Source organism: Pristiophorus japonicus, chromosome 3 (genome assembly GCF_044704955.1).
Source record: "Pristiophorus japonicus isolate sPriJap1 chromosome 3, sPriJap1.hap1, whole genome shotgun sequence".
NCBI lineage: Eukaryota > Metazoa > Chordata > Chondrichthyes > Pristiophoridae > Pristiophorus > Pristiophorus japonicus.
The window spans coordinates 151458926-151486504 of record NC_091979.1 but is presented as its reverse complement, the minus strand read 5'-3'; the positions used below and the strand labels follow the sequence as shown (position 1 = coordinate 151486504).

The 27579-nt window shown below is 46.4% G+C and overlaps 1 protein-coding gene across 4 annotated transcripts in view; it reads left to right on the top strand.

The window, feature by feature from the left end:
• hecw2a (HECT, C2 and WW domain containing E3 ubiquitin protein ligase 2a) overlaps positions 1 to 27579 on the top strand; it is a 599390-nt gene that overhangs the window by 462955 nt on the left and 108856 nt on the right. For all 4 annotated transcript variants that reach the window (XM_070875901.1, XM_070875903.1, XM_070875904.1 and 1 more), the window contains one exon: positions 21797 to 21895. In XM_070875901.1, coding sequence (XP_070732002.1) covers positions 21797 to 21895 — 99 coding nt within the window. The remainder of the gene's footprint in view (positions 1 to 21796; positions 21896 to 27579) is intronic.

Here is a 27579-nt window from a genome sequence, read left to right as displayed (position 1 = left end):
GTGGTTTTTGCACATGCATTTAAACATGCGTGGTAAGAGTCCTGTTTTCGCTGCTGAGAATATAAGGAGGATGCTGTAACTCAGCACTGTTCACTTACATGGCCTTAAAAGGAGGTTCTTGTCCAACTGCAGTGCTTAAAGAATAGAAACATTATCTGTGGCCACCAGATGGCACCTGAATACTACATTATTGGAAGATTTTTTTATTATTAAAAAGATATTCCAGGAGGAGCAGAAGTCTTATGCAAAATGTAAAAAGGGTTCAGTGTCATAGGGCCCAAATTTCGTCCTCCATCTTTTTCAGCGTACTTAACTGAAGTGCGCCGACTTTCTGCTCCCAAAACGGCGCCGAAAATGTTGCTCCGTATTCTCCCCACTCCTTGGACCATCCTAGGCCTTGGCATGGCGTGGCAAAAGCAATAGGGGGGGCGGCAGGGAGGTGGGGCTAGGGCCCAGCGTCTGTAAGAGTGCCGGCAGCGTTGCGCATGCACGTTGGACGTTCGCGCATGCGCAGTAGCTCCTCCCATGATTGTGATGATGATGCCTGCAGCATAGGACCCAACGTGTCCCGCCCCTATCCCGGGCCGAGTGACCTGCCGCACAGGCCGGCCGCTGCCTTCCCGCGCTGAGCGCTACAAGAAACAGGTTGGTGGGGGGGAAGAAAGAATCTTCAAAGATTTTCCAGTACTTTAATATCTAGCTATCTTTACTAAAAATTCCCTATCTGCAGTATTTTACAGCTCACCGACTACTGCATAGAATTCTAAAATATTACTAATTATCAGAGTCACACTACGCAATGCTGAACACCAAAATTTAAGTTTACATTTTGACATGCTTTTTTTTGTTAAGTCTAACATTTTAAATTTCTAAACTTAGTCAGGGCAATTCTTTGATGCTGCAGAAGTCAAAATCCAATGTGGTGTGATGCCGCACACAAACCCACTCGGCGAGAGCGTTGGTGCTCTTGATCTATTATTTACAAAGAAAACCCTCCCCTTGCTTAAGTGGCCCCTATACTTCAGCCTTCATTACAAGATCATTTTTATTCTTGTAAAAACCCCATATTCAGTTTAATCAGGCTGATAGCACCTACACCTTGTCCAGTCTCGCTGCTTGGGATTTAAAAAAAAACTAGCATTCCTTTCATAACTTTGTCATTTGGAGGCTAACTCTCAGCAAGGGTTTTCTGTGCGGCCACGTGGCCACATACGCTGGCCTAAGTTATTTGGAGCAACTATTAGCTGGCCAAAACAGGCATAGGTGGTTGGTAACATCCTCTTTTGGAAAAAAAAAATCCTAACTAACTCACTTACACTGGCGCAAATTAAATGTGCAGAATGGGAATTTTTAAGATACTCCAGAAAAATCAAGTTGCTCCAAAAAAAAACAGAGCAACTCCTGGGGAAATTTGGGCCCACAATCTCGAATTTTCTGATATGCTTGTATGATCAGTCTGAGAAGTAGTATTGTTTTTTTCCTCAGAACATAGTCGTCAAGAATCAGAAGCTAGATTCTTTGAAGGTGAAGCTAAAATAATTTGTGACCATAGGTTCCTGTCTATAAATGCCCGAAATTTAAAAACTTTAGTAGGAATTTTCTGTTTAAAACTATTTTGAACAGACAAAAACTAAGTAAACTTCATGCATACAAGATGGTTTTCTGGATCAGTATATTGAGGAACCAACTAGAGAACAGGCTATTTTAGATCGAGTATTGTGCAATGAGAAACGGTTAATTAACAACCTTGTAAAGGGGCTCTTAGGGAAGAGTGACCATAGTATAATAACATTTTACATTAAGTTTGAAATGGATTTAGTTAAATCCGAAACAAGGGTCTTAAATTTAAACAAAAGAAACCACGTAGGTATGAGGGGAGATTTGGCTAAGGTAGATTGGGGAACTACATTAAAAGGTATGACGGTAGACAAATAATGGCTAGCATTTAAAGAATTAATACGTAATTTACAACAAACATGCATTCCTTTAAGACACAAAAACCCCACTGGAAAAGTGGTCCGACCATGGCTAACAAGAGAAGTTAAAGATAGTGTTTGATCAAAGGAAGAGGCTTATAATGTTTCCAAAAAGAACAGCAAGCCTGAGGATTGGCAGGGTTGTAGAATTCAGCAAAGGATGACCAAGAAATTGATAAAGGGGAAATAGAATATGAAAGTAAACTAGCGAGAGACATAAAAACAGACTGTAAAAGCTTCTGTAGGTATGTAAAAAGGAAAAGATTAGCAAAAGTAAATGTGGATCCTCTACAGGCTGAGATAGGAGAAATTATAATGGGGAATAAGGAAATGGCAGAGAAATTAAACAAATAACTTGTGTCTGTCTTCACGGAAGAAAACATAAAAAACCTTCTGGAAATAGTGGAGTAACAAAGGTCTAGTTTCGTAAAGAAATAGTATTGGAGAAATTAATGGGACTGAAAGCCAATAAATCCCCTAGACCTGATGGCCAACATCCTAAGGTTTCGAAAGAGGTGGCTATAGAGAGAGTGGATGTATTGGTTGCCATCTTCCAAAATTCCATAGATTCTAGAATGGTTACTACAGATTGGAAGTTGCTAATGTAGCCCCGCTATTTAAGAAAGGAGGGAGAGAGAAAACAGGGAACTACAGACCAGTTAGCCTGACATCAGTAGTAGGGAAAATGCTAGAATCTATTATTAAGGACATGGTAACAGGGCTCTTAGAAAATAATAATATGATTGAGCAGAGTCAACATGGATTTATGAAAGGGAAATCATGGTTGACAAATCTGTTAAGAGTTTTTTGAGGTTGAAACTAGCAGAATCGATAAGGGGAACCAGTGGATGTGGTGTATTTGGATTTTCAGAAGGCATTCGATAAGGTGCCACACAAGAGGGCAATGAACAAAATTAGAGCTCATGAGATTGGGGGTAATATACTAGCATGGATTGAGGATTGGTTAACGGACAGAAAACAGAGAGTAAGAATAAATGGTTCATTTTCGGGTTGGCAGGCTGTAACTAGTGGGGTGCCGCAAGGATCTGTACTTGGGCCCAAGCTATTTACAATCTACATCAATGATTTAGATGAGGGGATCAAATGTCAAATATCCAGGTTTGCTGATAATACAAAGCTAGGTGGGAATGTAAGTGGTGAGGAGGATGCAAAGAGACTTCATGGGGATATATACACGCAAAGTGAGTGGGCAAGAAAATGGCAAATGGAATATATTGTGGAGAAAAGGGAAGTTATCCACTTTGGTAGGAAAAATAGAAAAGCAGAGTATATTTTAAATGGAGAGAGATTGGGAAATGTTGGTGTTCAGAGTGATCTGGGTGTCCTTGTACACGAATCATTGAAAGCTAACATTCAGGTATGGCAAGCAATTAAGAAAACAAATGATGGTTGGCCACACAAGAGGATTTGAATGTAAGACTAAAGACGTCTTATTGCCATTATATAGGGCCCTGGTGAGACCGCACCTGGAGTATTGCGTACAGTTTCAGTCTCCTTATCAAAGGAAGGATATATTTGCCATGGAGGGAGTGCAACGAAAGTTCACCAGACTGATTCCCGGGATGGGGGGATTGTCCTATGAGGAGAGATTGAGTAGACTAGGCCTATATTCTCAAGAGTTTAGAAGAATGAGAGGTGATCTCAATGAAACATACAAAATTCTTACAGGGCTTGACAGGGTAGATGCAGGGAGGATGTTTCCTCTGGCTGGTGAGTCTAGAACCAGGGGTCACAGTCTCAGAACAAGGGGTCGGCTATTTAGGACTGAGATGAGGAGAAAATTCTTTGGCGAGTCGGGAGATCGGCGAGTCGGGAGGTCGGTGGGTGAGTCGGGAGTTCGGCAAGTCGGGAGGTCGGCGGGCGAATCGGGAGGTCGGCGAGTCGGGAGGTCGGCGACTGAGTCGGGAAGCCCTGTGTGGTCGGCAAGTCGGGAGGTCGGACGCCAAGAGGTCGGGAGGCCACAGAGGTCGTTGAGTTCGGGAGGTCACAGAGGTCAGTGAGGTGAGTTGGTAAATATCTCTCTTTTTTCTCTATTTCTTTTTAAGTAGATTTTGAACTAGATAAGTCCAACTAGAGGGATGGCAGTGCAGCTCGGTCCCATGGAGTGCACATCCTGTGGCATGTGGGAAGTCCTGGACGCTTCGCGCAGCCTAAACAACCATGTGTGCAGGAGGTGTCTCCAGCTTCAACTACTCGAACTCCGTGTTTCGGAGCTTGAGCAGCGGTTAGAGTCAATACGGTGCATCTGCGAGGCTGAGAGTTACGTGGATAGCACATTTCAGGAGGTGGTCACTGTTATGTATTTAACCCTTTGTAACTTGCATTACACCTGACCACCAGAGGGCTCACCTGTTGGTGTCCCAAGGGATCCCAGCATCCCTTGGGAGCACAGTATATAAGCAGGCCACCCAGGAGGTACCTGCATTCTGGAACCTTAATATAGGAGCTAAGGTCACACTTGCTCATTACACACAGTACTCAGTCTCACCATTTATTATGAGCATTACAATTGGCGACGAGGTAACGAACAACCACAAAGAACAGTCCGCATCCTGGAGAAGTTCTCAGAAGGGGACAATTGGGAGGCCTTTGTGGAGAGACTCGACCAATACTTTGTGGCCAATGAGCTGGAAGGGGACGAGAATGTCACCAAACAAAGGGCAATCCTCCCAGCTGTCTGTGGGGCAACAACCTATGGCCTCATGAAGAATCTCCTGGCCTCGGATAAACCAACAGAGAAATCCTCCGAAGAATTGTGTACGCTGGTCCGGGAGCACCTAAATCCGAAGGAAAGCGTTTTGATGGCGACATATCGGTTCTACATGTTTCAACGATCGGAGGGCCAGGAAGAGGCGAACTAAATCACCGAACTAAGGCGCCCCGCAGTACATTGTGAGTTTGAGGGATTCCTAAACAAATGCTCAGAAACCTTTTTGCACTGGGCATTAGACATGAGACAATCCTTCGCAAACTGTTGACTGTAGAAACTCCGAATCTGAGAAAAGCCATAACGATAGCCCAGGCAGTTATGTCCACCAGCGACAACACCAAGCAGATTTCGCAGAACAAAGAAGTTTCGGCCAGTACTGTGCATAAAGTAATGTCGGTTTTGAGCAGAAATGTACAGGGAAGAACGTACACGCCGGCTGCTGTGGCCCGCCCTCAATTGACCCAGAGTCTGCCATCATCTGTTAGTGCGAGGCAGTTAACACCCTGTTGGCGCTGTGGAGGTCATCATCGGCACCATCAATGCCGCTTTAAGCACTATGCGTGCAATAGTTGCAGAACAATGGGACACCTCCAACGAATGTGCAGGTGAGCTGCAAACCCTGCAAACCACCACGTTGCAAAGATCGATCCACAGTGGATCAGACTGAGTTGGAAACTCATACGGAGGAGGCAGAGGTGTACGGGGTACACACGTTCACGACAAAATGCCCACCAATAATGTTGAATGTTGAACTGAACAGCATTCGAGTATCTATGGAGCTGGACATGGGGGCAAGTCAGTCCATAATGAGTAAAAAGGCCTTCGACAGGCTGTGGGGAAAGAAGGCACACAGGCCCAAGCTCAGCCCCATTCACACTAAACAAAGGACTTACACCAAGGAACTAATCCCTGTAATTGTCAGTGTAGAAGTCAAAGTCTCCTATGATGGAGCAGTACACGAACTCACGCTGTGGATTGTGCCAGGGGATGGCCCCACGTTGTTTGGCAGAAGCTGGCTGGGGAAAATCCACTGGATCTGGGATGACATCCGAGCGCTTTCGTCCGTCGACGACCCCTCTATGCCCGGATGAATTGCATCCCAGGCTGTTGAGCGAAGTAAGAGAGGAAATAGCAGAGGCCTTGACCATCATTTTCCAGTCCTCTTTGGATCTGGGCATGGTGCCGGAGGATTGGAGGACTGCAAATGTAGTACCCTTGTTTAAGAAGGGAGAAAGGGATAAGCCGAGTAATTACAGGCCTGTCAGCCTAACCACAAAATTATTGGAAAAAATCCAGAAGGACAGGATAAATCTACATTTGGAAAGGCAAGGATTAATTAGGGACACTCAGCACGGATTTGTTAAGGGAAGATTGTGTTTGACTAACCTGATTGAATTTTTTGAGGTGGTAACCAAGAGGGTGATGAGGGTAGTGCGTACGATGTAGTAAATATGGACTTTAACAATGCTTTTGATAAGGTCCCACATGGTAGACTGGTCATGAAGGTTAAAGCCCATGGAATCCAGGCCAAAGTGGCAAGTTGGATCCAAAATTGGCTTGGAGGTAGGAAGCAAAGAGTAATGATTGATGGATGTTTTTTGTGACTGGAAGGATGTTTCCAGTGGGGTTCTGCAGGGCTCAGTACTGGGTTCCTTGCTTTTTGTGATTTGAATTGAGGGAGTATGATTAAGAAGTTTGCAGACGGCACTAAAATTGGCTGTGTGATTGATAATGAAGAGGAAAGTCATGGGCTGCAGGAGGATAGCAATCTACTGGTCAGGTGGGCAGAGCAGAGGCAAATGGAATTTAATTCAGAGAAGTATGAGGTGATGCACTTTGGGAGGGCTAAGAAGGAAAGGGTATACACATTAAGCGGTAGGCCACTTAATAGTGCAGATGAACAAAAGGACCTTGGAGTGCTTGTCCACAGACTCCTGAAAGTAGCAGGCCAGGTGGATAAGGTGGTTAAGAAGGCATACAGAATGCTTGCCTTTATTGGCCGAGGCATAGAATATAAGAGCAGGGAGGTTATGCTTAAATTGTATAATACCTTGGTTAGGCCGCAGCTGAAGTACTGCTTGCAGTTCTGGTTGCCGTATTATAGGAAGGACGTGATTGCACTAGAGAGGGTGCAGAGGAGACTTACTCGGATGCTGCCTGGAATGGAGAATCTTAGTTATGAGGACAGATTGGGTAGACTGGGTTTGTTCTCATTGGAACAGAGGAGGTTGAGAGGAGGGCCTGATGGACTGCATCCCAGAGTACTTAAGGAGGTGGCCTTGGAAATAGCGGATGCATTGACAGTCATTTTCCAACATTCCATAGACTCTGGATCAGTTCCTATCGAGTGGAGGGTAGCCAATGTAACCCCACTTTTTAAAAAAGGAGGGAGAGAGAAAACAGGGAATAATAGACCGGTCAGCCTGACATCAGTAGTAGGTAAAATGATGGAATCAATTATTAAGGATGTCATAGCAGCGCATTTGGAAAGAGGTGACATGATAGGTCCAAGTCAGCATGGATTTGTGAAAGGGAAATCATGCTTGACAAATCTTCTGGAATTTTTTGAGGATGTTTCCAGTAGAGTGGACAAGGGAGAACAAGTTGATGTGGTATATTTGGACTTTCAGAAGGCTTTCGACAAGGTCCCACACAAGAGATTAATGTGCAAAGTTAAAGCACATGGGATTGGGGGTAGTGTGCTGACATGGATTGAGAACTGGTTGTCAGACAGGAAGCAAAAAGTAGGAGTAAATGGGTACTTTTCAGAATAGCAGGCAGTGACTAGTGGGATACCGTAAGGTTCTATGCTGGGGCCCCAGCTGTTTACATTGTACATTAATGATTTAGATGAGGGGATTAAATGTATCTCCAAATTTGCGGATGACACTAAGTTGGGTGGCAGTGTGAGCTGCGAGGAGGATGCTATGTGTCTGCAGAGTGACTTGGATTGGTTAGGTGAGTGGGCAAATGCATGGCAGATGAAGTATAATGTGGATAAATGTGAGGTTATCCACTTTGGTGGTAAAAACAGAGACAGACTATTATCTGAATGGTGACAGATTAGGAAAAGGGGAGGTGCAACGAGACCTGGGTGTCATGGTACATCAGTCATTGAAGGTTGGCATGCAGGTACAGCAGGCGGTTAAGAAAGCAAATGGCATGTTGGCCTTCATAGCGAGGGGATTTGAGTACAGAGGCAGGGAGGTGTTGCTACAGTTGTACAGGACCTTGGTGAGGCCACACCTGGGGTATTGTGTACAGTTTTGGTCTCCTAACTTGAGGAAGGACATTCTTGCTATTGAGGGAGTGCAGCGAAGGTTCACCAGACTGATTCCCGGGATGGCGGGACTGACATATCAAGAAAGACTGGATCAACTGGGCTTATATTCACTGGAGTTCAGAAGAATGAGAGGGGATCTCATAGAAACGTTTAAAACTCTGACTGGTTTAGACAGGTTAGATGCAGGAAGAATGTTCCCAATGTTGGGGAACTTCAGAACCAGAGGTCACAGTCTAAGGATAAGGGGTAAGCCATTTAGGACCGAGATGAGGAGAAACTTCTTCACCCAGAGAGTGGTGAACCTGTGAATTCTCTACCACAGAAAGTTGTTGAGGCCAATTCACTAAATATATTCAAAAAGGAGTTAGATGAAGTCCTTACTACTAGGGGGATCAAGGGGTATGGCGAGAAAGCAGGAATGGGGTACTGAAGTTGCATGTTCAGCCATGAACTCATTGAATGGCGGTGCAGGCTCGAAGGGCCGAATGGCCTACTCCTGCACCTATTTTCTATGTTTCTATGTTTCAATGAAACCTCATTGAGGTGTACAAAATATTGAGGGGCCTGGACATAGTGAATAGTAAGGGCCTATTTCCCTTGGTGGAGGGATCTATTACAAGGGGGCATAGTTTTAAGGTGGTTGGTGGAAGATTTAGAGGGAATTTGAAGGGGGGCTTCTACGCAGAGGGTTGTGGGGATCTGGAACTCGCTGCCTGGAAGAGTGGTGGATGCAGAAATCCTCATCACTTTTAAGAGATAGTTGGATGGGCACTTGAAGTGCCGTAACCTGCAGGGTTACGGACCGAGAGCTGGTGATTGGGATTAGACTGGTTGACCTTTTGTTGGATGGAAGCCACATATGGACCAAACTTCCAAGGCCCCACCCCACTCCTGGCCAAGAACAGGGAAACACTCATCAAGGACACCGAGGCAGTCAGGGCCCGCTGGAAGGAACACTTCGAAGATCTCCTCAACCGAGACTCTGCCTTTGACTCGAGTGTTCTCGACTCCATCCCGCAGCATACTACCCGCCACCACTGCATGAGGTAGAAAAGGTCATAAGACAGCTAAAAAACAAGAAGGCTACGGGAGCGAATGGAATCCCTGCTGAGGCACTAAAGTATGGCGGAGAGGCACTACTGGCGCGAATACATGACCTCATCTCTCTCATCTGGAGGGAGGAGAGCATGCCGGGAGATCTTAAAGACGCAGTGATCGTGGCCATCTTTAAAAAAGGGGACAAGTCCGACTGCGGTAGTTACAGAGGAATCTCCCTGCTATCAACTACTGGGAAAGTCGACGCTAGAGTCCTCCTCAACCGTCTTCTCCCCGTGGCTGAGGAGCATTTCCCGGAGTTGCAGTGCAGATTTCGTCCCCTCCGGGACACAACGGACATGATCTTTGCAGCGCGACAGCTGCAGGAAAAATGCAGGGAGCAGCGCCAGTACTTATACATGGCCTTCTTCGACCTTACAAAGGTCTTCGACACTGTCAACCGCGAGGGTCTATGGAGCGTCCTCCTCCATTTCGGATGCCCCCAAAAGTACGTCACCATACTCCGCCTGCTCCATGATGACATGCAAGCCATGATCCTTACCAACGGATCCATCACAGACCCAATTCATGTCCGGACCGGGGTCAAGCAGGGCTGCGTCATCGCCCCAACCCTCTTCTCAATCTTCCTTGCTGCCATGCTCCACCTCACAGGAGTGGAGCTAAACTACAGAACCAGTGGGAAGCTGTTCAACCTTTGCCGTCTCCAGGCCAAGTCGAAGACCACTCTAACCTCTGTCGTCGAGCTACAGTACGCGGACAACGCCTGCGTCTGTGCACACACAGAGGCTGAACTCCAGGACATAGTCGATGTATTTACTGAGGCAGATGAAAGCATGGGCCTTACGCTAAACATTAGTCAGACAAAGGTCCTCCACCAGACTGTCCTCGCCACACAGCACTGCCTCCCCCAAACATCAAGATCCATGGCATGGCCCTGGATAACGTGGACCACTTCCCCTATCTCGGGAGCCTCCTGTCAACAAGAGCAGGCATTGATGATGAGATCCAACACCGCCTCCAGTGCGCCAGTGCAACCTTCGGCCGCCTGAGGAAAAAAGTGTTTGAAGATCAGTCCCTCAAAACTGTCACCAAGCTCATGGTCTATAAGGCCGTAGTAATACCCATCCTCCTGTATGGCTCAGAGATGTGGACCATGTACAGTAGACACCTCAAGTCGCTGGAGAAATACCACCAGCGATGTCTCTGCAAGATCCTGCAAATCCCCTGGGAGGACAGATGCACAAACATTGGTGTCCTCATCCAGGGCAATATCCCCAGCATTGAAGTATTGACCACACTTGATCAGCTCCGCTGGGCAGGCCACATAGTCCGCATGCCAGACACGAGACTCCCAAAGCAAGCGCTCTACTCGGAACTCGTCCATGAAAAACGAGCCAAATGCGGGCAGAGGAAACATTACAAGGACACCCTCAAAGACTCCCTGATAAAGTGCGACATCCCCATTGACACCTGGGAGTCGTTGGCCATAGACCGCCCCTAGTGGAGGAAGTGCACTCGGGAGGGCGCTGAGTTCCTCGGGTATTGTCGCCGAGATCATGCAGAAATCAAACGGAATGAGCGTGCGGCAAACCAGGGTCCCAGGCTCCCATCCCACCCTTTCCCTCAACGACTATCTGTCCTACCTGTGATAGAGACTGTGGTTCTCGTATTGGACTGTACAGCCACCTAAGAACTCATGCTAAGAGTGGAAGCAAGTCTTCCTCAATCCCGAGGGAATGCCTATGATGATTTGAATGGTAATTACTGCAGGGAATCGAATACGGCCAGGGTGATCTCCTGGACTAGTTTCGATTGCCTGGATGGATCGGAGAGGAATTTTCCCAGATTTTTCTCCCTAAATTGACCTGCATTTTTATTTGGTTTTTGCCTCACCCAGGAGGGGTGGAGTGTAGAATGTTTCAGTATCAGGGATGTCGCAGTTGTGTGAGTTGGACTGGTTGGGCTGGGTGCTCTTTGCCTATTCGTCATCATTCATAGATTTTTATATAATCTTTAGAGCTGTTGATCAAGGGCCGTGTGGCTCGATGTCGGCCGTGTGGCTCGATGTCGGCCGGCGTGGACACGATGGGCCAAAATGGCCTCCATCTGCGCTGTAACTTTCTAAGTTTCTATCAGAGGGTGATGAATCTTTGGAATTCTCTACCCAGAGGGCTGTGGCGGCTCAGTCTTTGAGTATATTAAAGCAGAAATCAATAGATTGTTGGATATTAAGGGAATCAGGGGATATGGGGATAGTGCAGGAAAGTGGAGTTGAGGTAGAAGATAAGCTATGATCTCATTGAATGGCGGAGCAGGCTCGAGGGGCCAAATGATCTACTCCTGCTCCTAATTCTTCTCATTCTCAGGGCTGGAAATTCCCCAACCTTGCATCTGGTCCTCGGCGATATTTTGCCATTTTTGGTGGAAAACGGTGCGGTGGGAAATTCCTTGAAGCATATTTTAAACACCGCTGGGGAGCGGTCCGCTGGCGTGCAAGACTGGGAAAAGCGCTTTCGCCCGATATTTGGCTCGCAGTGCACCCATAGATAGGACCAAAAAAAACACACAGGAAAAACCTGTGTTGCAGCCCTTGGAACAGCGGTAGGTATGAAGACCTGCAAAAAGGTAAGTTAAAGTTTTTATTTTTTAATTCTTTTGCAGCGATTCGATAGAAAAGAGTTTTGTGAATGTTTTGTGATTTTTGTTTTTTGGAAATTTTTGGGGGTGTTTTCCCACTTCCCTAGGCCCAACTCGCAGCGGTATCGGCCTCAGAAAAAAGTTGCCGAAAATTCGCGGTTCGCGCCACGAATCCTCGTGCAATGCCGATTTTTAGCGATGGGCGCATTTTTTACCGAATGTTAGACCTCGAAATCATAGCGGCGTCATAGCGATATTTTTGGCGGAAAAATACCACTGTGACCAAAAATGGAATTTCTAGCCCATAGCTTGCATCGTTTTTGGTTGATTTTCTCCAGATAATTCCTTTTATAACCTTTGATGTTTTATTACTAACATTTTGTTTTCTTTCATACCAATAAAATATTTAAATTGAGGTGGGGGGAAAATAAGAAAATGCGGTCATCAAGTTTCAGATTAGTATTCAGGTTATCCTAAGCAAGGTCAAAAATGCCCACCATTAGCCTTCATACTATCGGTATATAGTCGATGGTTAATGCAATTACTTCAAACACCATGCATTAAATGCTCTGTACTAAATTCAGTCTTTTGACGTGAACAGTAGTTGACAAATGTATCTGTGTGAAAAAGCCAATAAAATGCTCATTTGCCCTGTGTTTCTGTAGTCTCTGACTGTCAAAACTATTTATAGGAAAATGTTGCTTTGGATCTCACTGTGAACAATAAATTTGTCCATTTCCTTTCGCCCTGATGTACTTGCCAGAGATTTCCCAGCTCCTCTTAATTGACAGCCTTGATCGTCTGCAGCATCTGACACTAAATCAATGATTGCCAGAGTTAATATTGAGGAAGGAGGGTCAGTGGGGGGATGTTGGGGGAGCTATCCACGCGAGAAACATAGAAACATAGAAAATAGGTGCAGGAGTAGGCCAGTCGGCCCTTCGAGCCTACACCACCATTCAATAAGATCATGGCTGATCATTCACCTCAATATTCCTTTCCTGCCTTCTCTCCATACCCCTTGATCCCTTTAGCCCTAAGGGCCATGTCCAACTCCCTTTTGAATATATCTAACGGACTGGCATCAACAACTCTCTGCAGAAGAGAATTCCACAGTTTAACAACTCTCTGAGTGAAGAAGTTTCTCCTCATCTCGGTCCTAAATGGCTTACCCCTTATCCTTAGACTGTGACCCCTGGTTCTGGACTCCCCCAACATCGGGAACATTCTTCCTGCATCTAACCTGTCCAGTCCCGTCAGAATTTTACATGTTTCTATGAGATCACCTCTCATTCTTCTAAACTCCAGTGAATACAGGCCCAGTCGATCCAGTCTCTCCTCATATGTCAGTCTTGCCATCCCGGGCATCAGTCTGGTGAACCTTCGCTGCACTCCCTCAATAGCAAGAACGTCCTTCCTCAGATTAGGAGACCAAAACTGAACACAATATTCCAGATGCGGCCCTCCCTCCTCTCTCCTTCCCTCCCTCCCTCACTCTGCCTCCCTCCCCCCCTCCCTCCTCTCTCCCCCTCCCTCCTCTTCCACCCTTCCCCCCCGGGACCTCCGCGACTCGCCCCCCACCTCCCCCCCGGACCTCCGCGACCCCCCCCCCCCCCCCCGAGACCCGACGCCACCTACCTGTAAATCCAGCCCGAGGTCTTGGGCCTGGCCATTCAGCCTCCTTCTCTCCCTTCCACCCCCCCCCACCTCTCCTTCCCCCCACCTCTCCTTCCCCCCCTCTCTCCTTCCCTCCCTCCCTCCCTCCCTCCTCTCTCCTTCCCTCCCTTCCTCCTCTCTCCTTCCCTCCCTCCCTCCCCTTCCCTCCCTCCCTGCTCTCCCCCTCCCTCCTCTCCCCCTCCCTCCCTCCTCTCTCCTTCCCTCCCTCCCTCCTCTCTCTCCCCCCTCCCTCCTCTCTCCCCCCCTCCCTCCCTCCTCTCTCCCTCCCTCCCTCCCTCCTCTCTCCCCCTCCCTCCCTCCTCTCTCCCCCCCTCCCTCCCTCCTCTCTCCCCCCCTCCCTCCCTCCTCTCTCCCCCCTCCCTCCCTCCTCTCTCCCCCACTCCCTCCCTCATCTCTCCCCCTCCCTCCTCTCTCCTTCCCTCCCTCCTCTCCCCCTCCCCTCTCCCCCTCCCTCCTTCCCTCCCCCCCTCCCTCCTCTCTCCCCCTCCCTCTTCTCTCCCCTCCTCTCTCCCCCCTCCCTCCTTCTCTCCCCCTTGCTCCCTCCTCTCCCCCTCCCTCCTTCCCTCCCTCCTCTCTCCCTCCCTCCTCTCTCCCTCTCCCTCCCTTCTCTCTCCCCCCCCCTCCTCTCTCCCCCCTCCCTCCTCTCTCCCTCCTCTCTCCCCCCTCCCTCCCTCCCTCCCTCCTCTCTCCCCCCTCCCTCCCTCCTCTCTCCTTCCTTCCTTCCCTCCCTCCCTCCTCTCTCCCCCTCCCCTCGCTGTCAGAAACACAGACACTGACAGACAGAGAATGAGAGACACACACACAGACAGACAGAGAGATAGAGACACTGACAGAGACACACTGGGGGGGGCCATCCCAGCATGCTGTTGGAGGACTCCCGGTGCTGCAGTCGGTAAGTAGAAAATGTTTATTTATTGATTTTTTAATTTTTTTTAAATTTTTATTAATTTTTTTTGATTGATTTATTGGTTGATTTATTGATGTATTTATCATTTATTATTGATGATTGCTCTTTATTTGTAAAACTGAAGTGTTTAATGTTTGTAAACTTCCCTTTAAAACTCCCCCCCCCCCCATTCCCTACACCTAATTTGTAACCTACGCCTGATTTTCTAAAGTGTAGACAAGGTTTTTTCGAACGTACAAAAATCTTCACTTACTCCATTCTAAGTTAGTTTGGAGTAAGTTTTCACTGCCTAAACTTTGAAAACAGGCGTAAGTGGCTGGACACGCCCCCTTTTGAAAAAAAATTCTGTTCCAAAGTGAAACTGTTCTAACTGACTAGAACTGGAGCAAACTAAATGCCGAGAATTCAAATTTCTAAGATACTCCATTCTAAACCAGTTGCTCCAAAAAAACAGGAGCAACTCAGACAGAAACTTGGCCCCAAAGGGTAGAAATGCTACCCATAATGTTGCTACCATCAGATCTTGCTGCTATCCACAATCTCAGAACATGTTGTCTCTGCAGTGACACTGTCAACATCACGGTTACCGGCAGCATTTACATTACTTTATGAGTGGCTAAAGTAAATGTTTGTCCTTCAGAGGATGAGACCAAGGAATTAGTAATGGGGAATATGGAGATGTCAGAAAGTCTGAACAAATATTTTGTATCAGTCTTTATGGTAGAGGACACTAACAATATTCCGACAATGGATAGTCAAGGGGCTAAATGGTTCATTCTCTGGTTGGCAATCAGTAACTAGTGGGGTGCCGCAGGGATCAGTGCTGGGACCCCAACTATTTACAATCTATATTAACGACTTGGAAGAAGGGACTGAGTGTAACGTAGCCAAGTTTGCTGATAATACAAAGATGGGAGGAAAAGCAATGTGTGAGGAGGACACAAAAAATCTGCAAAAGGACATTGACAAGCTAAGTGAGTGGGCAAACATTTGGCAGATGGAGTATAATATTGGAAAGTCTGAGGTCATGCACTTTGGCAGAAAAAAAATCAAAGAGCAAGTTATTATTTAAATGGAGAAAGATCGCAAAGTGCTGCAGTACAACAGGACCTGGGGGTATTTGTGCAGGAAACACAAAAGGATAGTATGCAGGTACAGCAAATGATCAGGAAGGCCAATGGAATCTGGGCCTTTATTGCAAAGGAGATGGAGTATAAAAGCAGGGAAGTCTTGCTACAGCTATACAGGTTATTAGTGAGGCCACACCTGGAATACTGCGCGCAGTTTTGGTTTCCATACTTATGAAAGGATAGACTTGCTTTGGAGGCAGTTCAGAGAAGATTCACTAGGCTGATTCCGGAGATGAAGGGGTTGACTTATGAGGAAAGATTGAGTAGGTTGGGCCTCTACTCATTAGAATTCAGAACAATGAGAGGTGATTGTGGTGTCCCTGCACCTTACTACAAACTCACACGAGGCATGTACTGCAGACACAGTCACTATGTGACCTTAACCTTTATTCCGCAGGACCAAGGAATCCTGACCCTGGGTGGGACCTCCCCTTTTATACTGGGAAACCCAGGTGAGGAGTGTCTCCCACAAGTTCACCCCCTGTGGTCAGGGTGTGCATTTCTAGGCTATAAGTACAGTGTACAGGAGTTGCATGAAGGTTACAGTTACATGAAGGTTATCGTTGCATGATGATTACATACATGACATCATCTCCCCCCTCACGTCTTTTTGTGTCAACGGTTAAGTCTTTCAGGTGGTCGACGCTCTCTCGTGGAGCGCCGCAGTTGGAGCTCTGGTGGCTGAGCCTTGGCATGCATCTCTGTCACCTGAGGTGATTCCGGCCTGTCCGGGCTGGCTGCAGGGACTGTGCATGCTGTGGATTGTCCTCGTTGCTCGTCCACTGGCAGTGGTGTGGGTGACATCTCATGCTCTTCTTCAGGTTCCTCCGTGTCTGTGCTGAACCTTTTCTTTACTTGGTCCAAGTGTTTGCGGCATATCTGCCCATTGTTTAGTCTGACCACTATGACCCTATTCCCTTCTTTGCCAATTACTGTGCCCTCAAGCTACTTGGGTCCGAAAGCATGGTTAAGAACAAATACCGGGTCATCCATTTCTATACACCTCCCCCTTGAGTTTCGATCATGGAACTCGGTTTGGGACTGGCGCATGCCCTCAACAATGTCTGCCAGGGCTGGGTGAATGAGGGACAGCCGCATTTTAAGTGTGTATTTCATGAAGAGTTCCGTGAGCGAGTGAAGGCGGGACCTATAGGCCAGCAGAAGGCGCGATAGGTGGTACTGAAGGGAGGGTCCTTGGTTGCGTAGCATGCCCTGTTTTATGACTTGGACCGCACGTTCCGCCTGGCCATTGGAAGCCGGCTTGAATGGCACTGTCCAGACGTGTTTGATACCATTGCCCGACATAAACTCCTGGAATTCATGGCTGGTGAAACATGGGCCATTGTAGCTGACCAGGATGTCCGGCAAGCCGTGGGTCGCGAAAACCGTCCGCAGACTCTCCACGGTGATGGATGCTGTGCACGAGTTTAGTATGATGCACTCGATCCATTTCGAGTATGCATCGACAACGATCAGGAACATTTTCCCCATGAACGGGCCCGCATAGTCTACGTGAATACGGGGCTGGGGCCTCCCTGGGGGCATTGCCCAGCTGGGCACACGTCGTGCACCTGCGAAGCCAGTGTTCCAGGTCTGAGTCAATCCCTGGCCACCATACATGTGACCGGGCAATGGCCTTCATTACCACGATGCCAGGGTGCTCGCTGTGGAGATCCCTGATGAACGCTTCCCATCCTTTCTGGGGCATGACTACCCGGCTGCCCCATAGCAGGCAGTCGGCTTGGATGGAGAGCTCATCCATCCGTCTCTGAAACAGTCTGACCTCCTCGGGGCACGCCCCGTGTGTGGGCGCCCAATCCCCAGTCAGAACACATTTCTTTATCATGGATAGGAGGGGGTCTCTGTTGGTCCAGAGTTTGATCTGGCGGGCTGTGATGGGGGCGCCTGTGGTGTCAAAAGCCTCAACGGCCATGACCATCTCAGCGCATTGTTCCGACGCCCCCTCAGTGGTGGCCAGTGGGAGCCTGCTGAGCGTGTCAGCGCAATTTTCGGTGCCTGGCCTGTGTCGTATGGTGTAGTCATACACAGCCAGCGTGAGAGCTCATCGCTGTATGCGAGCTGACGCATTGGCATTGACAGTCTTACTGTCGGACAACAGGGATGTTAACGGCTTGTGGTCCGTTTCTAGCTTGAACCGTCTGCCGAAAAGGTACTGGTGCATCTTTTTCACACTGTAAACACAAGTGAGTGCTTCCTTTTCGACCATGCCGTATCCACGCTCTGCCTGGGAGAGTGACCTGGAGGCATAAGCCACCGGTTGGAGTCGGCCGTCATCATTACCCTGCTGCAACATACACCCAACCCCGTAGGATGATGCATCACACGTTAAAACCAGTTTTTTACAGGGGTCATACAAAGTCAACAGTTTGTTAGAACACAGCAGGTTCCTCACCTTATTGAAAGCCCGTTCTTGACAGTCCCCCCAAAGCCATTCACAATCTTTGCGCAGGAGCATGCGTAACTGCTCCAACAATGTGCTTAAGTTCGGCAGAAAGTTCCCGAAATAGTTCAAAAGTCCCAGGAATGATCGCAACTCCAACGTGTTGCTGGGCCTGGGCGCCCGGCGGATCGCCTCCATTTTTGATTCAGTGGGCCGGATCCCGTCTGTGGCAACCCTCCTGCCCAAAAACTCGACCTCTGGGGCCAAAAACACACACTTGGCCTTTTTCAGCCGCAAGCCTACCTGGTCCAGTCGGCGTAGCACCTCCTCAAGGTTCTGGAGGTGTTCCTCGGTGTCTCGACCCGTTATAAGGATGTCGTCTTGGAATACGATTGTTCCAGGAATGGATTTGTGCAAGCTTTCCATGTTTCTCTGAAAGATAGCTGCTGCCGAACGAATGCCAAACGGACACCTGTTGTAGATAAATAATCCCTTGTGCGTCATGATGGTGTTCAGAAGCTTGGATTCTTCAGCCAGTTCCTGAGTCATGTAGGCCGAAGTGAGGTCTAGCTTCGTGAACAGCTTGCCACCTGCCAGCGTGGCAAAAAGGTCCTCCGCTCTCGGGAGCGGGTATTGGTCTTACAGCGACACTCGGTTGATGGTGGCTTTGTAGTCGCCACAAATCCTGTCCGAGCCATCCACTTTAAGGACAGAAACGATGGGACTTGCCCAGTCACTGAATTCAACGGACAAAATTATGCCCTGTCTGAGCAGCCTGTCCAATTCACTTTCAATTTTCTCATGCATCACATACGGCACCACTCTGGCTTTGTGGTGCACTGGTCTGGCGTCCGGAGTGATGGATATCACTACTTTGGTGCCCTTGAACTTTCCGACACCGGGTTGAAACAGTGACCCGAATTTTTGTAGGACCTGTGAGCATGAACTTCGCTCCACAGATGAAATGGCGTGCATATCCCCCCATTTCCAGTTCATCTCAGCCAGCCAACTCCTCCCCAAGAGCGCGGGGCCATTTCCCGGGACGATCCAGAGTGGCAACCGGTTCTGTCATTCATTATGTGTTACCACCAAGTTTGCACTGCCTACCACTGGGATGATCTCTTTGGTGTACGTCCATAGCTGCGTGTCAATGCATTTCAGTTTGGACCTGCTAGCTCTGTGTGGCCATAGTCTCTCAAATTGTGGGGCGCTGACCAATAAATGACTGGCTAGCTCCCGTATACAGCTCCAAGCGCACTGGGATGCCATTCAATAAAACTTTCATCATCATGGGTGGCATTTTAGTGTATGAGCTGTGGACATCAGCCACATGAACCCGCTGAACTTCAGCATCCATGGCTTTTACCCAGGCATCATCCTGCATTGCAGACCCCTCGTCTGGTTCCTGTGTCTCGCAGATTAGCCTCGCTACAGCCTTTTTGCACATCCTGGCCAAGTGTTCACTGACGTTACAAATCCTACATGTATATTGCTGAAACCTGCAGCTTTTCACAGTCTGTCTACCCCCGCACGTCCAGCATGAGCTGAGATTGTTGTTAACAAAAGGACTGTTACCAGGCATTCCTCTCTGATTGCCCATTTGGTTGTTTCTAGGCACTCTAATGGTGGGTGTTAATGGTCCCATCGCGGGACGCATTGTTCCTCGTGATGGCGTGAATTGCCGATCCCCTTTCCATTGTCCCTGTTGCGGGCCCACCCTAGAGTCTGTTGCTGCCTGGGTGGTTTCAAAATGCCCTTGCCTGCCTCGGGGTCCCGAGCCGCGTTCACCATGTTAACTCCCTGGTCCATCGCCACGTTGGGACCAGGGCTGTGCGCGTAAATTAGTTTGGTCTCCTCTTCCCCTGCCATGAACGTCTGAGCTATCAACGCCGCCCCTTCTAAAGTCAAGTCCTTGGTCTCTATGAGCTTCCTGAAAATCCCGGCATGATTAATGCAGTCAATGAAGAAATCACTTAGCATCTCCCACCCCCGCAGGTGCCTGTGAACTTACAGAGACTGGCCAAGCGCCGCAGGTCCGCAACGAAGTCCGAGATGTTTTGTCCCTCCCAACACCAGTGTGTGTAGAACCGGTGCCGGGCCACGTGTACGCTACTCGCTGGTTTGAGATGCTCACTGATCAGCTGGCTGAGCTCATCAAAGAACTTGTTCACTGGCTTTTGGGGTGCGAGCAGGTCTTTCATCAGCACATATGTCTGTGTCCCGCAGCTGGTCAGTAGATGCGCCCTCCGCTTGTCAGCCGCTGCCGCTCCCAGCCAGTCCTTCGTGACAAAGCTCTGTTGGAGTCTCTCCACGAAGTCGTCCCAGTCGTCACCCACACAGTAACGTTCCTCTCTGCTACCGGTGGCTATCCTCATGGTTTGGTGATTCCCGTTTCTCCTCGCCAAATGTGGTGTCCCTGCACCTTACTACAAACTCACACGAGGCATGTACTGCATACACAGTCACTACGTGACCTTAACCTTTATTCCGCAGGACCAAGGAGTCCTGACCCTGGGTGGGACCTCCCCTTTTATATCTGGAAACACAGATGAGGAGTGTCTCCCACAAGTTCACCCCCTGTTGTCAGGGTGTGCATTTCTCGGGTATAAGTACAGTGTACAGAGTTGCATGAAGGTTACAGTTACATGAAGGTTACCGTTACATGATGGTTACATACATGACAGTGATCTTATCAAAATGTATAAGATTATGAAGGGGCTTGACAAAGTGGATGCAGAGAGGATGTTTCCACTGATGGGGGAGACTAGAACTAGAGGGCATGATCTTAGAATAAGGGGCCGCCCATTTAAAACTGAGATGAGGAGAAATGTCTTTTCTCAGAGGGTTGTAAATCTGTGGAATTTGCTGCCTCAGAGAGCTGTGGAAGCTGGGATATTGAATAAATTTAAGACAGAAATAGATAGTTTCTTAAATAATAAGGGGATAAGGGGTTATTGGGAGCGGACAGGGAAGTGGAGCTGAGTCCATGATCAGATCAGCCATGATCTTATTGAATGGCAGAGCAGGCTCGAGGGGCCGTATGGCCTACTCCTGTTCCTATTTCTTATGTTCTTATGTTCTTCTATGATGCCTTGTGAGGACACTGCTGCCCTAAATTTTCTGCCATCTATATAGAGATGTTGCCAAATTCTAACAGCAGGCCAACAGTCTTCATGAAACCCACCACCTACCTCCATGAGGCTGTGACCACTGTTTTTCAGAGGTAATGTCGTTATCCTTGAAGCTACTGTCATCAAGCAGTGGCCCATCTCCACAATCAAGGCAGGACTGCAAGTCTCCATTTATTTCTGGTCTTCAACATGTCTACCATTGTTGAAAATAGCTTGTAAGAAAAGCCAAAGGTGTTATTATACAATGTTTAATACTGCTGTGATTTTGAAAAAAAAGATTTTCTAGCTACATTCCGTGTGGTGACTAATAACCAACTTAGTTGCTGTAAAAGATCTGCAATCTTCACATAACACCTATTTACTTTACAGGGACTGAAAATGGTGTTGCTCATGGAAACGTCCCACTAAGTTGTGCACTGTTTGATGTTACCAGAACTGACCTTAAGTGGATCCACTGCGATACAAATCCTTCAGAGTTCAACATTTGTTCTATTGTAATTTAACCATAAACTTGATAGATAAAAGCCAGTAGGAGCTGTCAAAATGATACCTTTCAAAATATTTAAACAAAGGTTTCAGTAATTTACACGAATACAAAAAATTATCAATTGAATGTTGAGAGGAGCATCTTAAAGGAGGATAAAGAAGTTTAGGGAGGGTTTTCCCGAGTTTAAGGCCTCAGCACAGCCGCTATATAAAGGCAAGTTATTGTTGGTGTAGCTAGTGCAACAGTCTGTATATTGCTAGTCTATGAGTAAGTAATCTCAAACCTATGAAGAGGCATTTTAACAAAACAAAACACTGATGTGATGTATAATTTGCCAATATCTAAAAGCAACTTAAACTCTGTACCTGTTCCTGTTTTAGGTTCCGGTTCAGTGGTCGAATCCTTGGCCTTGCTCTTATCCATCAGTATCTGCTCGATGCCTTTTTCACCAGACCATTTTACAAGGGCCTCCTTAGAATGTAAGTATTTCTGCTATGAGGAGGGAGTTAATTGATAAGTGCATTATATTGAAATGTAAAACTGTTATACTGTTTAAGCACCATCTTCATTGTCCCATTTGTATCATCTACACGTAGGCTAACTGGTCTTTAATTTGTGTACACTAACATCTGTCATTGGGAAAATGCTGGAATCCATCATTAAGGGAGCAGCACCAGGACATTTAGAAAATCATAATACAATCAAGCAGAGTCAACATGGTTTTATGAAAGGGAAATCGTGTTTGACAAATTTATTAGAGTTTTTTGAGGATGTAATGAGCGGGGTGGATAAAGGGGAACCAGTAGATGTAGTATAGTTGAATTTCCAAAACGCTTTCGATAAGGTGCCACATAAAAGGTTACTGCACAAGATAAGAGCTCATGGTGTTGGGGGTAATATGTTAGCATGGATAGAGGATTTGCTAACTAACAGAAAACAGAGAATCGGGATAAATGGGTCATTTTCAGGTTGGCAAACTGTAACTAGTGGGGTGCCACAGGAATCAGTGCTGGAGCCTCAACTATTTACAATCTATATTAATGACTTGGTAGAAGGAATCAAGTGTACAGTAGCCAAATTTGCTGACAATACAAAGATAGGTGGGAAAGCAAGTTGTGGGGAGGCACAAAGAATCTGCAAAGGGATAATATAGACAGGTTAAGTGAGTGGGCAAAAATTTGGCAGATGGAGTATCTTGTGGGAAAATGTGAGATTATCCATTTTGGTAGGAAGAATAGAAAAGCAAAATATTATTTAAATGGAGGGAGACAGCAGAATGCTGCGGTACAGAGGAATCTGGATGTCCTCGTATATGAAAAGTTAGCATTCAGGTACAGCAATTAATTAGGAAGGCAAATGGAATGTTGCCCTTTATTGCAAGGTGGATGGAGTATAAATTAGGGAAGTCTTGCTACAACTGTACATGGCATTGGTGAGACCACACCTAGAGTATTGTGTACAGTTTTGGTCTTCTTATTTAAGGAGGGAGATACTTGCATTGGAGGCAGTTCAGAGAAGGTTCACTAGTTTGATTCCTGAGATGAAGGGGTTCTCTTGGGGGGAAAGGTTGACCAGATTGGGCCTGTCCTCATTGGAGTTTAGAAGAATGAGAGGTGATCTTATTGAAACATGTAAGATTCTGAGGGGGCTTGACAGGATAGATGCTCAGAGGATGTTTCCCCTCGTGGGAACTTGGGGGCATAGTTTCAGAATAAGGGGTCGCCCATTTAAGACCGAGATGAGGAGGAATTTCTTCTCTCACAGGGTCGTGAATCTTTGGAACTCTCTGCCCCAGAGAGCTGTGGAGGCTGAGTCATTGAATATATTCAAAGCGGAGATTGACAGATTTTTGAACTACAGGGGAGTCCAGGGTTATGGGGGACAGGCAGAAAAGTGGAGTTGAGGCCAAGATCAGATCAGCCATGATCTTATTGAATTGTGGGGCAGGCTAGAGGGGCTAAATGGTCTACTCCTGCTCCTATTTCTTATGTTCTTATGTTGCCACAAATACTCGACAGATGCCCCAAAGTATATACCTAATGTAAGATTTAATTTTTTCTTCACAACATTTTTGTCTTAGAACCAAGAAAATGTTGATGTTATAGTTACTACTGAGAACAGGATGCCACACAGTTATTCATTGAGCATGTCCTCATTTTGGTGAGATTTTCTGTTAGCAGTATTTGAGACAAAACAAGGATTATTATCGTAACAATGATGCCGATGAGATTTACAACATTGAGTAGTGACGCAGATTTAACTGATTGGAATTGTTTTGTACCTTATCATACTTGTGAATGAGTGATAGAAATGCTGCCATGGAAGTTAGAGAAGCGAGAAAAGAAAAGCTGATTCTGAACAGACCAGACTCTGGCATCTCCCTCGCCACCTTTTGTGCCTTCACTCACTGGCTCCTATTTCATTTTTCCCCACCCTACTCTGCTAGACTATCTTAAAACTGGCAGTTAGGTTTAATGAATTCATCAATCAGACAAGTTAATTACCTGAAATTGTAAAATCAGGGATGTTTGTAATGGTTTCCTTCTATCTCATGATTTCACCATATTGTTATGATTTGCTTTTCAGTATCATGTTCAGAACTTAAATCTTCAATGAATTTACAACAAATTCTGTGTGTAAATTTAGCTCTTAATCATGCGCCTTTAAAGACAGATAGGATTATTTTGATCACATTTGTCAAAGAATACCGCCTCATTTTCGAGTAGTTACTTTACATTGATGGCAACAATCATTTTGATAACTCTGGGCCCAAACTTCCTCCGTTCATCTACTGATGGTGCATTCAGGGATTTTCAGTGTCGCAGAATTATTCTTTTAACTGTGACAAGCAAAGTTAGAAGTGGAATTAATTCCTCCTTATGTTTGGATGCAAGTATTTCTAAATGCCCTGGAAGCACCATTAGGAAGGGACAGGCAAGTATTTTGGATATGGTTCTCTATATGTTTGACCAGTACAATTCGAGAATATATGTAGTAATGTTCTGTCACACATCACTACCAACATGCATCCTTTCATAGGTTCTTATGTAGACATGGAGGGGAAAGCCCACTTTATAAATAGTGAATTATTTTGAATTCCATAAGTCTTTGAAACCTTCAGTACTTCTCCAAAGACTCCTAAGAGCACATCTTTCATAAGAATTCTTGACATTGGAATCCAGAGAACTATTTAGATCCATTGACTTACCTAGAGGCATATTAAAGATTGCATTCCTTCCAAGAATGTCTTCCATGGGTTTATCACTCGCATCAAGCTCATTCTCAACTGCAAGGGGGGGAGGAAGAAGAATGGAAGAGCTATATTGGTAGGGGATTCAATAGTCAGGGGAGCAGACAGGCGATTCTGCGGCCGCAGACGTGACTCCAGGATGGTATGTTGCCTCCCTGGTGCCAGGGTCAAGGATGTCACTGAGCAGCTGCAGGGCATTCTGGGGGGAGAGGGTGAACAGCCAGAGGTCATGGTCCACAACCAATGACATAGGTAGAAAGAGGGATGAGGTCCTGCAGGCAGAGTTTAGGGAGCAAGGAGAGAGATTAAAAAGCAGGACCTCAAAGGTAGTAATCTCTGGATTACTCCCAGCGCCACGAGCTAGTGAGTACAGAAATAGGAAGCTAGAGCAGATGAATACGTGGCTGGAGAGATGGTGCAGGCGGGAGGGCTTTAGTTTCCTGAGGCATTGGGACCGCTTCTGGGGGAGGTGGGACCTGTACAAGCTGGAGCCGGGACCAATATCCTCGCGGAGGGGAGGGGAGGGGGGTGGTTTGCTAGTGCTGTTGGGGAGGGTTTAAACTAGCTTGGCAGAGGGATGGGAACCTGAGAATAGATTCAGTAGGGAGGGGAACAAAGCTGAAATTAGAAAGCAAAAATAAAGAAAGTGAGTTTGAAGGAGAGAGGAAACAAGCAGGAAAAAAGGATTAAAAAAACAAACTTAAAGGCACTTTGTCTAAATGCACGTAGCATTTGTAACACAATAGATGAGTTTATGGCACAAATTGAGACAAATGGGTATGACCTGATAGCCATTACAGAGACGTGGTTGCAAGATGATCAGGACTGGGAATTAAATATTCAGGTGTACTTGACAATTCAGAAGGACAGTTAGAAAGGAAAAGGAGATGGGGTAGCTCTACTGATGAAGGATAGAATCACTGCAATAGTAAGAAACGATATTGGCTCAAATGATCAGGGTGTTGAAACAGTTTGGGTGGAGATAAGGAACAATAAGGGGAAAAAGTCACTGGTGGGCATAATCTATAGGCTCCCTAACAGTAGCAACTCTGTTGGTCGGAGCATAAACTCGGAAATAGTGGGGGCTTGTAAAAAGGGAACAGCAATAATCATGGGTGATTTTAGTCTCCATATTGATTGGACAAATCAAATTGGTCAGGATAGCCTTGAGGAGGAATTTATAGAGTGCGTAAGGGACGGGTTCCTTGAGCAGTATGTCACGGAACCAACCGGGGACAAGCTATCTTAGATCTGGTCCTGTATAATGAGACAGGATTAATAAACAATCTTACAGTAAAGGATCCCCTCAGAATGAGTGATCATAGCATGATTGAATTTCAAATTCAGATGGAGGGTGAGAAAATTAGATCTCGAACAAGCGTACTAAGCTTAAATAAAGGAGACTATGAAGGTATGAGGGAATAGTTGGGTAAAGTGGACTGGGAAAATAGATTAAAATGTAGGACGGTGATGAACAGTGGTGTACATTCAAGGAGATATTTCAGAACTCTCAAGAAAAATATATTCCAGTGAGGAGGAAAGGGTGCAAGAGAAAAGATAGCCATCCGTGGCTAACTAAAAAAATAAAAGACGGTATCCAATTAAAAACAAGGACATACAAAGTGGCCAAAACTAGTGGGAGGACAGAAGACTGGGAAGTTTTTAAATGCCAGCAAAGAACGACTAAAAAAATGATTAAGAAAGGGAAGATAGACCATGAAAGTAAACTCACACAAAATATAAAAACAGATAGCAAGAGTTTCTATAGGTATATAAAAAGGAAAAGGGTGGCTAAAGTAAATGTTGGTCCCTTAGAGGACGAGACCGGGGAATTAGTAATGGGGTACATGGAGATGGCAGAAATTCTGAACAAATATTTTGTATCAGTCTTTATGGTAGAGGACACTAACAATATTCCGACAGTGAATAGTCTGGGGGCTATAGCGGGGGAGGAACTTAACACAATCACAATCACTAAGGAGGTGGTACTTAGTAAGATAATGGGACTAAAGACAGATAAATCCCCTGGACCCGATGGCTTGCATGGTCTTTAAGGGAAGTAGCGGCAGGGATTGTGGATGCATTGGTTGTAATTTACCAAAATCCCCTGGATTCTGGGGAGGTCTCAGCAGATTGGAAAACTGCCAATTTAAAAAAGGAAGCAGACAAAAAGCAGGAAATTATAGACCATTTACCATAAAATCTGTGGTTGGGAAAATGTTGGAGTCCATTATTAAAGAAACAGTAGCAGGACATTTGGAAAAGCAAAATTCGGTCAGGCAGAATCAGCATGGATTTGTGAAGGGGTAGTCATGTTTGACAAATTTGCTGGAGTTCTTTGAAGATGTAGCGAACAGGGTGGATAAAGGGGAATCAGTGGATATGGTGTATTTGGACTTCCAGAAGGCATTTGACAAGGTGCCACATAAAAGGTTACTGCACAAGATAAAAGATTACGGGGTTGGGGGTAATATATTAGCATGGATAGAGGATTGGCTAACTAACAGAGAGTCGGGATAAATGGTTCATTCTCTGGTTGGCAACCAGTAACTAGTGGGGTGCCGCAGGGATCAGTGCTGGGACCCCAACTATTTACAATCTATATAAACGACTTGGAAGAAGGGATTGAGTGTAACGTAGCCAAGTTTGTTGACGATACAAAGATGGGAGGAAAAGCAATGTGTGAGGAGGACACAAAAAATCTGCAAAAGGACATAGACAGGCCAAGTGACTGGGCAAAAATTTGGCAGATAGAGTATAATGTTGGAAAGTGTGAGGTCATGCAGTTTGGCAGAAAAAAATCAAAGACAAAGTTATTATTTAAATGGAGAAAGATTGCAAAGTGCTGCAGTACAGCAGGACCTGGGGGTACTTGTGCATGAAACACAAAAGGATAGTATGCAGGTACAGCAA